General features: G+C 32.9%; 2 protein-coding genes across 2 annotated transcripts; one reads left to right on the top strand and one right to left on the bottom strand.

The window, feature by feature from the left end:
- Positions 1-468: 468 nt before the first annotated feature.
- LOC134692285 (galactoside alpha-(1,2)-fucosyltransferase 2-like) lies at positions 469-1,191 on the top strand. The gene has a single exon (XM_063552769.1). The coding sequence runs from the start codon at positions 469-471 to the stop codon at positions 1,189-1,191; it is 723 nt and encodes a 240-aa protein (XP_063408839.1).
- A 4,225-nt stretch (positions 1,192-5,416) lies between these two features.
- LOC134692181 (uncharacterized protein KIAA1958 homolog) lies at positions 5,417-10,399 on the bottom strand. The gene is made up of 3 exons (XM_063552665.1): positions 9,178-10,399; positions 6,813-6,955; positions 5,417-5,776 (listed from the first exon to the last, which is right to left on the bottom strand). The coding sequence occupies exons 1-3, from the start codon at positions 10,397-10,399 to the stop codon at positions 5,417-5,419; spliced, it is 1,725 nt and encodes a 574-aa protein (XP_063408735.1).
- Between the last annotated feature and the right edge of the window lie 1,992 nt (positions 10,400-12,391).

Here is a 12,391-nt window from a genome sequence, read left to right as displayed (position 1 = left end):
AAGTGATGCATTTTAATTTTGAGTTCCTCGGCAAAGAAACATACATTGTTTTTTTGGGTACAGTGAATGCAACTTTTGGTTCGTCTTCTATGTATTTATAACATTTTCGTTGTTTTCTACTGAAAATATATATTGTGCGTTGATTTGGTCGTACAAATGTAAATAGTGTGTTTTTGTAAGAATGATATGTATGTATTGATATTTGCCATAACGTAATATTCTCTGATTTTGTTATACATTTAAGGTATCCTGTTACTATTTCCCTTTTACGTTCTAGTCAGACAACTGTTTGATAGATCCACGGTAACATATTTACCAGTACCTTTCTACGGGAGAGAAACGTCAGCATTACATGTTGATAGAGTAACTAGGAAAACGAAAGGGTCAATATGTCCTATTTTACAAGGTGGACTCGGAAATAGATTGTTTCAATTTTCTACTTCGTTTGCTGCTGCAAGAAATAAACAAATGGAGCTCATCGTACCTCCCGATGCTGAAATCCGAAAAGTGTTTGCAATTAATGTGACATCCGATAAATCAAAAAGATTATGTAAGGGGTTTCGGAAAGTTTTAGATAAAGCATCTCCGACATTCAACAAAACTTTACTTAATTTTAGTTCTGAAGATAACATTCAGCTAGGATATGGACTACAATCGTGGAAATATTTTCACATGTATGATAAGGAGCTGCGGAGACAGTTAAAGTTTCATAAGCATATTCAAAATACTGCAGAACAGACAATTGGAAAGATATTACAAACACGAAAAATTAAGTCTCGACAGAGTATTACTTTGGTAGGTGTTCATATAAGGAGAGGTGACAAGGTAAAAAACAATGATGGATTTAACATCGCTACACCTGAGTTTTTAAACAGATCTGTTAACTATTATGCTAAAATGTATGCAACTGTTTTATTTCTAGTTATATCAGATGGCATGGATTGGTCTAAAAAATATATGCCCACTCATGTTCCTGTAGAATTTATATCCTTAGGTAAACGTGAATTTGATATGGCAACTGTCGTTGCTTGTGACCATACGGTCATGACAATAGGAACTTTTGGCTGGTGGATTGGTTATTTGACTGGTGGTAAAGTGGTTTACCTAAAAGATGCTGCAAAAAAGGGTTCACGATTTGAACGCATACTTAATTTTGAAGACCATTTCTATCCACAATGGGTAGGACTTTAAGCAATTAAATTTTGACAAATTTTGTTTTAATGTGTTATTTATTGTAAGCAAACATACTAAACATGAAACATCATTCACCTTGAACGTCTTATAGTGTTATTTATTGTAAGCAAACATACTAAACATGAAACATCATTCACCTTGAACGTCTTATAATCACTTTTGTAGAAAATTTATTGCAAGAGTAAAAAAAAATCAAAATACACAAAAGTGCAGTAAAACGACTAGGTTTTTTGTTCCTGCGAAAATGATCTGTTACGATCAAGTGAACTATCAAATTGTCAAAATGTAGGTGCCCTCATCAATGTGGATTTGATATTGTCAAGATGAAAAGATACAAGATTGGTTCAAACTCATTGATTTTATGCATTGGTTTTGCTTCCAGCAGACGTTTTTGACCTATAGCTGTGTATTTTTAAAGATCTCTTTGTTAAACAGTGTTTCACGATAACAACCATCAAGGATTTCCAGATAATTAGCAACAACTCAAAACTAGTATAGTGCAGTGTTCAAAATTAACTTTTTTTTAAAGTTTTCCTTTCTTGGAAAAGACTATGATAAAATACTTATCAACAGGAGTCAATCACTTGTTCAACATGTGTATATGCTTAAAACATTTATAACTGTCATTTATGGATATTAACACATGTAAAATGCAGCTTTCTGTTTTCCCGAATCCAATACATAAAGTTGGTATTTGCAAGAATATTACAGACTATATAATCTAATTAAACGCAATACAAGACAATATTCTATGCTGGAATCTAATAACAGCCAAATGTGATAAAAATTATAACTGTAACATTCGTTCTGTCTAGTAAATACCAACTTAAGGTACAAATATAGACTATATCATACTCAAAGTGGACTGTAATACACATTTTCATTACGCATTCATATCTTTAATACAAAGATAAAAATATAGAAATACATGCATCATATACGAATGTTAAGAATATAACTGACCTGAGTATAAAAAATGGTTTTCAAAAATAAAAATAAAAAATATATATAAATACTATTTATTAAAATCATTGATCAAATCAAGCTGTACTACACTATTACAGCTGCATACCAAATATCGATGACTTACAATAAGGTGATAAACCTGACGTGTGAATTAATCTATGAAAGAGTTTCAAAGTCTAGATACCATCCTTAGGACACAAAGGCGAATAATTTGAATAGAAACGAGATATTATAATGATTCATAAGAGTCGAGTTGACAAGAATATGACTTACAGACTAATGGAATGGACGGAATTGAAGTTACAGTATGAAGTAATCATTATATGAATAAAGGAGAAAATCGGCAAGAAGGAGATCACAGGAGGTTCCAAGGAAATGTCTGATGTTCTTTTGTGGTTTTGAATTAGGTGATCAATTAATACTTTGAAATGCTATGAAAGGTATCGTTTGTATTAAGTTGATACTGTGGATTCATTATTATTCGTTGGATACCAATTTTCGTGGATTTCGTGGGAACAGACAAACCACGAAATTAAATGTTCAACGAATATCAAATTTGTTATAGGATTGAATGTAGATTTCTCCAAAACCACGAAATAAAATATCCACGAACATATAAGTTTTCCTCAATCCACGAAAATTGGTATCCACGAAAATAAAAGAATCCACAGTATGTTTTTCTTGCACTGAAATATGTGGTTAAACAGTTTAACATGAGTTTCTCTTACTTTAAATGACGTATTGAAACTTGAAGCCATTGGATCTTGCATGTGTACTGATCTAAATTTAGTTTAAGATGATTGAATTCTTTTTTATTTGTTCTATTTGGCTTTTAACTAGCTGTCAGTAACTGCTAGTACTCTCAGATCTGAAGGACGACTCCGGGTGCGGGAATTTCTCGCTACATTGAAGACCTGTTGATGACCTTCTGCTGTTGTTTTTTCTATGGTCGGGTTGTTGTCCCTTTGACGCATTCCCCATTTCCATTCTCAGTTTTATTAGTGTGTTTTTGTTATATGTGGGGATGCATAAATACCCTGCCAAGTGCATTCTGTAATTTGTTAGATTTTTTTCTGCTTTTTATCCATTTGATAAGTTAATTTATTTCAAACTGGTGAAGGCGATGGTTTGCACCTTTAAATTCCGCCACATTCTGTATGTGCCTATCTTAGTCTCCAGTGTTTCGATGCAGAGACCTATGAACGGCTTATTATTAATTAAAAAATATGACATCTTGAATGACTTGACAACGAAGGAGTAACTATATCCCTTATAAATACATCTGTTTAAATGTTTTATTAGCTTTTCAGGTGAAGGACGACATTTCTGTTTTTTGTATAAAAAAGTTCCATAATAAAATTAGAAAGTCAATTATCCAAACGCACAATATGCATGTCTGTACATTTATTGTTATGATATATATCGTTGATAAAATTTAGTAACAGTTATATATATATATCGTAAGTCCGGATGTATCAATTAAAATAAAATATTTATTTCAATAAGGTCAAGTACATTGTTACATACATGAGTGAATCATACAAGTTTATATATGAAACTATATATATATGATTGTGCCATTGGAACCCCCTAAAAAATTAATATATAAAATGGGAAATGATTAGCTATGATTAGTTTACACATAAGTGATGTTTTATCGTCCTTTCAAAATGTCAATGAAAACACTGTAAATGAAACAAATGTTATATGTAAGGACTCACCAAATTGACACCTTGCTCGTTGTATTCCTCACATGCTGCAACCATATGGCGTAGATATTAATTGACATGTTCACCTATAAGTCTGTTTGTTTTGTTCACGCATCGTTGTCAATATTATGGAATTTAATGCTACTGTCATACAAGTGAGATGTTCAGCTATCTATAAAACCAGATTCAATCCACCATTTTCAACATAAGAAAATGTCTGTACCAAGTCAGGAATAAAACAGTTGATATCCATTCGTTTGATATGTTTGAGCTTTTGATTTTACCATTTGATTAGGGATGTTCCGTTTTGAACTTTTCTCCGAGTTCAGTAGTTTTATCATTTTTTTCCTGATGCTAAATGCATATTTATAGAGTTATTTTGTATCGACTTATCGAGTATATTTAATTACTCTAACGTTCAAAACCTTATACTTCATATTTTGATAACACAGAACCAACTATTATTTCGTACACATACAAAAAAAAACCAGCAGAAGATTCACTTTTAATTATACGTCGGTAACCTCAATGTAGAAAATAATACGTCATTAAGCTGGAACTGTGAGTCGTCGAAGTTACCATATTATCCCTATGGCCATGTTATTACAGGGGACCTCAATATCGTCCAGAACAGAGAGGTCCGTCATCTTAAATATATTGGAAACAGTTTCGTCAGGCAGGTCACCTTGTTACCTTTCCTCGTCAATTTTAATCTAGCGTCGTAATACAGTACATGATATATAAGGCATGAAGATTGTGTTGTTACAGATCAGCTGAATTATCTATAATAAAGGATTCTACAAAATAATGCAAGATACAGTCACAGTACGTCTGAACCAGTAACAACTCTTCAACAGATTTATCCATCGGATCACCAGCAGTGATATATATGTATCTGATGGGACTCATAATGAACAATCTATACTTGTCTATGTACTGTTTTGTTACTTTTGTTTTGTCTTTTCGTCGTTTTTCTTATGCCATGGTGTTGTCCTTTTCATTGGACTTGCGGCTTCTTTCTTAATTATATAACCTATACGTGTGAGGTATATAGATTCTTACATTGTTAGCAGTGGATTATCGTGTTTCTCCAATCGAGATAGTTAAATTATGAAATTTTAAGTCCGAGCCTTGGCGAGGACTTAAAATTTCATAATTTAACTATCGAGATTGGAGAAACACGATAATCCACTGCTAACAATGTAAGAATCTGTTTCTCTAATGACCAAAAAACCTATTTTAGTTTCATAAAAAAATAAATTCTCCCAACCATGCCTTAAACTACGTCATCCGGTGTTACGCGCCAGCATATTTATACGCACATAAGTCTTTTGTTTAATTTCAAGTATTATCTAAAAAAAACACAATCCAATTCAATTTGAATTCCAACATATTCATATTTAATCACAAAAAGAACATTAAAATAGTTTTTATCAATTGAACGTTGATAAGAAAAAAGAACTTTTTTCGCGTAGAATGAAGTTCACCGCTCACTGAAATAAACACGAGGAGAATGAATGAAGTTCAAAACGGCTGACCACAGTAGTTTATTCATCTTGTGAACTGTCAAATCGGCGTTTCTTCTGAGGAGGCTGAACTGATGGTGATGTATTGTTAATATTGATATTAAATGTCCCTCCATAAATAGGTGCCCCAAAGATATAGTTCATTCCTGAACGCGGTGCATCGTGACTTTGGCTTTGCCCAACCACGAGTTGTGTCTCTGTTTGATGAACTGCTTTACGTCCCATCGTAACCGTCCTCGTTGTCTGCGAAGACTGTATTTGTTGTTCATTTTCAGCCTCATGATCCTGGTTACCTAAGATGCATTGGGCTATCTGTTTATGTTTCTGAGGGTTCAGTTTTGAGTAAGTGGTGATACTCTGTATGTTTTTGTGTCCAGATATCTAAAAAATCAGTAAAAAAATCATAAACTTTCTAGTATGAACCATATGTGAATTTTTATGAAATAGTGTGGATCTGAGGAAGAAGTAAAGGTGGACTAGAATTAAGAATTGTGAAATATTAAATAAGGGTGTCTCATTGACAGATTGAGGGGTTCTGATCCTGGATCCAACTTACTGTTTTGTCAAATTCCTGTATCCGCTTACACTATGTATGTAACTTTGTAAGCAATTCTCATTTTTTGTAAATTCTTGTGTCCCCCCTAGTCCAAATAATTATGACGTCTCGTTAGGCTATTTTTTTATATTTTTTTTGGGACGCTGTACATTGATGTACGGCGTCCAAAAAATTATAAAAAAATAGCCTTTCAAGACGTCATAATTATTTGGACTAGTGTCCCCCTAGACTTCCTAACACAGTACAGTACAATAATTTGACTAACATGTGTCATGCTCTCAAAGAGTTAGCAATTCAGGGTTGCACTTAGACCCTAATGAGATCCACAAATAAAAAATAAATAATCCGACAATTTTAAAAAGGATTTCTTCAATTTTTGTGCTATTTTTACATTTCCTGACCGGTGTGAGAAAAAATATTTCTCCTCACTAGTGAAAAATCTGTTCTTGGCAAGTGATTGATTGAATTTCAATGGTTCAAATTTTGCCGTTATATAGCCTTTTTGTGCTAATGCGGCGTCAGCTGTGTGGCGTAAAGCAACTGACAATGAATCAATGACTTTAATCTTTGATAAAATTAGAGAAACAAATTCCACCGATATGTGTTTCCACTTTCAACAGTTAAATTTTTAATATTGAAAAGCTCAGCAAGCCTTGTGTTTTAAATTGTAAAATTTAACGTTAACTGTCTCGAGTGGAGAATTTCGTAACACTCTGTGAAATCTATATTTTCATATCTCCAGTTACAAAATTTTCTTATCAGATGATTGTTCAAAATTCAATCATGACAAAAATTGAGTGGATGAAAACTGTAATTAATGTAGTCAAGTGGTGTTGTAGTAATATTTTTATGATTAATAACCTGTTTGATATGATTATGTTCAATTCCCTCATCGTCAAGCTTCTGAAGCATAAACCTTCTAGCTGAATGGTTGGTTAGGCGCCTGTTTGTATTGTCATCTAGAGGTTGGTTCTCATCATTTTGATTGTGTTCTTTAATAATACCTACAAGTATATGTACAGTATTAATAATTAAAAGCAGTGATTAAAAGAACATGCTGGTTATACACATGTACAGTGTTTATATGGGGAAATTCAAATATGGTATCAAATTTTCTTGATTTCTTCTGAATTTCCTATTGTGACGTCATGAAAAAAGACAACCATGATGACGTCACTTACATGTATGCCTTCAAATTGATATTTTATTGTGTGTTTTTCTATGTTGTGATGTTATACTATTCAGTTTTGTGTCAGTAAAAGGGAGAAGGTTTGGTACCATTAAAACATTTAATCCCTCTGCAAATGTTTGCACCTGTCCTAAGTCAGGAATCTGATGAACACAACAGTAGTTGTTGTTTGTTTATGCAATTTATACATGTTGCTTGTTTCACTTGTTTTTATAAAAGACCATTGGTTTTCCCGTTTGAATGAATTTACACTTTAAATTTGGGCTCTTTATAGCTTGTGTTATCCAAGGCTACATGTTGAAGGCTGTACCTTGACCTGTAATGGTTTACTTTTATAAATTGTAATTGGATTGAGAGTTGTTTCTCTAGTTTTCGTGCTATTTTCACCTTTCTCGACCGGTGTGAAAAAAATATTTCTCGTCTCTAGAGAGAAATTTGTTCTCAGCAAATGATTGGTTGAATTTCAATTATGACATCAAAATTTCTTGCATTCTTCTGAATTTTCTATTGTGACGTCATGAAAAAAGGTGATTGGGTTGAGAGTTGTTTCTCTAGTTGTCGTGTTATTTTCACCTTTCTCGACCGTTGTGAGAAAAATATTTCTCGTCTCTAGAGAGAAATTTGTTCTTGTTCTCAGCAAATGATTGGTTGAATTTCAATTATGACATCAATTTTTTTTGCTTTCTTCTGAATTTTCTATTGTGACATCAGGAAACTAGGTGAATTTAAAAATTTAACTGTTTGAGTGGAGAAATATTGTAATACAGTCTTGATGCAGTTGTGAAATCTATATCTCATTGGCACTCATACCATATCTTCCTATGCATGTACATTGTACCAATAAAGAGCACAACTTTCAGCAAATCTCTCAAAAGGAATATCTCGTGTATTATATTTCTCCAGTCTTGACAGTTAAATTTTAAATATATTCAAAATCTTGGCACGCCTTGCATTTTAAATTTTAAAATTTAACTGTCTCTCGTGGAGAAATATAACACGTAATATGTGTCTTTGTGGCATGTACAAATGTTTTATGCTTGCGTTAAAACTTACATGTAATCTTTTTTTTTAGGTTAAAGGATAGAGTTAATTTTGGATTTTTATCAATCTTAAACAAAATTTTAAGACGGCAGGGTTGAGGAATTTTCTGGATATATCGAGAATTTTTTATAAAAAAAGGGGAGAAACATATCAACCAAAGTATTGAGTATTTGACACAGATTATTCTACATGTACATGTATTTAAACTATCCTTGTTAGTACAATGGTCAGTACACTCATCTACAGATGAGGGATCTGGGTTCGATTCCTGGACTTGGAGTTTACATGTAGAGTCAAAATGTGTCTATTTACTCTTGCTTAAATTTGAATAAAAATGTACAAGTAACTTAATTTGACCATTGTTGAAATTTTAATTATCAACATGTTGTTCACAGTTCTACCTTCATATTGGTAAATACTCAATGATGACTTTCATTTTTTTTTTTAATTTCAAAACTAAACTGATTTATAAAAGAAACAGATTAAACAGTTATCTGTCACTGTTGACAAATAGGTTTCTCAAATCTTTCTCCAATCAATGAATTTGGAAAAACCTGCACATTTCTTGAGTGGTGTGAGTAAACTATTTTTCACCACTAGTAAAATATCTGTTCTAAATCAAAATTGATTATGACGTCATCATGTTTTGTTTTTTTCAGAATTTTCATATTGTGACGTGGGGGAAAAAAGGCGACCTTGCCTGATGACATTGCATATATTAAAGGAACACAAGTTTCTAAAAATCTTTGAAAAAGAATGATGCAAATCATTAAACAAACTAATTTCGACACTATAAGTTATAACTCGTGTATTACAATATTTCTCCACTCTCGACTGTTAAATTTAATTATTTAAAAAGCTCGGCAAGCCTCGCTCTTTAAATAATAAAATTTAACTGTCTCGAGTGGAGAAATATTGTAATACACTTGTTGCAGTGTATGAATCAATATATACATTAATAACAAGTAAATGTACCTGTTTACAATATTTTATTACCTGTATTTAAAGCCATTTTCTTCATGAATTTTCCTAATTTATTGATACCAATTCTTTGTGCCTTAAACCAAAGGGCTGACTTGTCAGGGTTGTTGTTCTCCTGAATGTAGAAGGGATCTTCAGGCTTACTATATTTTGTAGGTCTTTTTGACTTGTAAAGCTTGTATGCAGCTACAGGACATTTTGTTTGATCAGTTGTGGCCCAGGCCCTTTGAGGAATTTCTCTTGTGTTTTTCAGATTTGCTCCAGTTCTTGTTTTAGTATTTCTCTCGTTCATTTGCAAGTATTCCTGACTTTTAGAGTCTTTACATAGTTGGACATCCCCCCATGTCATCTGATAATGTTCAGTTACACCACGTAGGCCAAAATATATTGTGTTAAAAAACCAGAGAGTGTGCAATAGAGTTGTAGGATTGGACAAGCCCAGCTGCCCAGTTTTAAACATTGCTTCAATGTCATCATCAGTGAGTGTTTCAGCTCTTTTATCACCATTTCCTTTACCCATTTTTTTTAACGCTATCTGTTTTGCCGTAAGAACATCTCTGGTTTTAGCAAATTCTACACTTTTACTTAATTCATAGCCATAATCATTGCTCCTCAGTATTCTATCAAATGAACACATCATTCCACGTAGTGAGGATGGCTCATACTCTTCTCCATCAGTTTTTCTCACAGAGAAAAAGTACTGACATAAAAGACTGTTTAATTCTTCAGGTGGAATTTTATAAATTTCTCTTTTTTCATTTTTCTGTTGTAGGAACTGTGTAAGCGTGCGCATATCACTTATATTTTTTCTGGCAGTGCCTTGATTTTCCTGATCTTTAACAAATTGTTCTACAGTTGATTCATCAACTGGAACAAACTGTCTTGGTTTTGATGCTTTTGAACTAGGCTTTTGTGTAGGTGCTTGAGGTGGTGCTGACACATTTACAGGAGCTTCATTTGGCGTTTTATCAACTTCATTCAACTCTGGCTCAAACAGATACAGGAGTTCATCAGGAACATGTGGTGGGGAGTCATGTTCTAATGGGTGTGTGACTATTCTGTCAGGCTCAGAAATAATGTCAAACCTGTATCTGGCCTCAGTTACAAGTTTACCACCTTCTAGCTGAATTTCCCACAACGGAAACCCAAAGTTGTCTGTTTTACCTTTTATAACTCCCATTTGCCCCCCTACAAGTCTGACTTTTTGTCCCCTTGTCAAGTTTTCGTTGAGCGACATTTCTTTCTTATAATGAAAATTGCAGACGACGAGTTCTCGATAGTTTGTTTACACGTTACTAAGATGTTTATCGAAGAAGGCCGAGAATTCTTGTTAACCTTGAAAAAGTAGTTCCGACAGGTCACGAACTTTGATTATCCAATCAATTGCTGAGAACAAATTTCTCTCTAGAGACGAGAAATATTTTTCTCACACCGGTTGAGAAGTGTGAAAATAGCTCGAAAATTAGAGAAAAATAAATTCAGTGCCCTTGTAGCTATGATTGTGATTGCTGTGTCGAAAAATTGGATCATACATAAATAAAATGAAACGGGAAGTGTTTTATTCATTTTATTTTGTGGTTTGTACCTGTAAAACCCAATAGTTTTACAAAATCGGGGCTTTGACACTAAATGAGTTCCATAAACAGTGTGTACATCGGCCATTCTTTAAACAGATGGCATATAAGAATATAATTTATATTTTAAAATACTCCTTCACCATAACTTATACGGAATGCGTACACAAAACATGCATACAACGCGGGTATATTTGGGCCTCAATGAGTGGCCTAATTTTCATTCAAAATGCATGCATGTATTTAGGCAAACTAAGAAGTAATCATTAATGTATGAACAACAATACTAATGAGAAATCTCATCTTACTTCAAGTATTGGATCAAGTGCTACATTAAGTTCATACTGGTGCAATACATATCGGTACAGTCGAGTATGGTAAAGATTGTGGTTAATTTATTTCTAGTAAAATTGAGACTTATTCAGATTTGTCGTGTGAGTTTCAGTACAGTAGCAAGCTATTTATAGACATCTTGTAGAAGATCTTTATATCAAATTCGTTAATTTAATTTTGGAACTGTTATAGATAGACAAAAATAATCAGTTATACAAGATTTACAAAAACTAGTTTGTCGATTGGCCTTCTCACTTATAACGAAATGTTTTTTTATAGTATCATATTATTGGTTTTTTTTTAGTGTTATTTTCAAAGATGCAAACCAGGTTTAATTGACATTTTTCTACATAAGATAATGCCCGAAACAAGTCAGGAATATTACAGTTGTTTATCATTCATTTGAAGTGTTTGAGCTTTTGATTATGACATTTGATATGAGATTTTCCGTTTGAATTTTTTCTGGAGTTCGGTTTTTTGTTTTGTTTTACTTTTTGAATAAAAGTCTTGATTTTCAATTTTTTATAATCTTTTTATCAGGTTGGGAACAAACCCCCTTATATAGTCTGTTTACGTGTATAGAGGAATTATCCTATAAGAGCGAAAAATAACACAAACGGTACCAATTTTGCTTCACCAGATGCGCATTTTGACAATAAATGTCTCTTCAGTAATGCTCGAGGCGAAAATGTTTGAAAATCCAAAGCTTATTGAACACATGAAGAGCTAAAAACCGAAAAGGTCAAATAAAGTATAGTCAGAGCTGGTCAAGGAATCAGAGCTGTGCATGAGGGAAATACATTACTTAATTTTTAATAAATTCCAAAATTTTGTAACAGCAAATATTTATAACATTTTTGTTACAAAATGTTGTACTAGGCTGGTAATACCCTCAAGGACTATTAGTCCATTGGCACAGAGCTAAAAACCAAAAAGGACAAAAAGTATAGCCAAAGCTGGGCGAGGAATCAGAGCTTTGCGTGAGAGAGAAAGATATATTTGTTTTGACTGGGTTAAAGCAGAAGATGGCAACAGTGCATTTTATGGTTGTATTGGTAATAAACTTTAGCAATGCACGTGTCAATTATTACACTTTACTCAAACTTTGGATGCCCAGTTTCCTGCTAATGTGACAGAACTTGCAATCTTGTGTGTGTACCTATTTGAAGACCTGACCAACAACCATAGAGACAATTGACATTTAAATTTTATGGTAAATCTAACAATAGAAATCTATTCTAGGTGGAATTTACCTGATCAACACAGCTTTCAACAATGATGAACAATATATATTGTATATTCAGTCATTTTAGCAGTGAGCT

The sequence above is a fragment of the Mytilus trossulus genome, chromosome 1 (assembly GCF_036588685.1).
Source record: "Mytilus trossulus isolate FHL-02 chromosome 1, PNRI_Mtr1.1.1.hap1, whole genome shotgun sequence".
NCBI classification, from domain to species: Eukaryota; Metazoa; Mollusca; class Bivalvia; order Mytilida; family Mytilidae; genus Mytilus; species Mytilus trossulus.
This window is presented reverse-complemented; position numbering and strand designations above follow the sequence as displayed.

Coding starts and splice junctions, on each gene's coding strand:
- LOC134692285 (XM_063552769.1), top strand. CDS start 469: ATGGAGCTCATCGTACCTCCCGATGCTGAAATCCGAAAAGTGTTTGCA.
- LOC134692181 (XM_063552665.1), bottom strand. CDS start 10,399: ATGTCGCTCAACGAAAACTTGACAAGGGGACAAAAAGTCAGACTTGTA. Junction 6,956..9,177: donor GAAAATGGCTTTAAATACAG/GTAATAAAATAT, acceptor ATATACTTGTAG/GTATTATTAAAGAACACAAT. Junction 5,777..6,812: donor AACATAATCATATCAAACAG/GTTATTAATCAT, acceptor CTGATTTTTTAG/ATATCTGGACACAAAAACAT.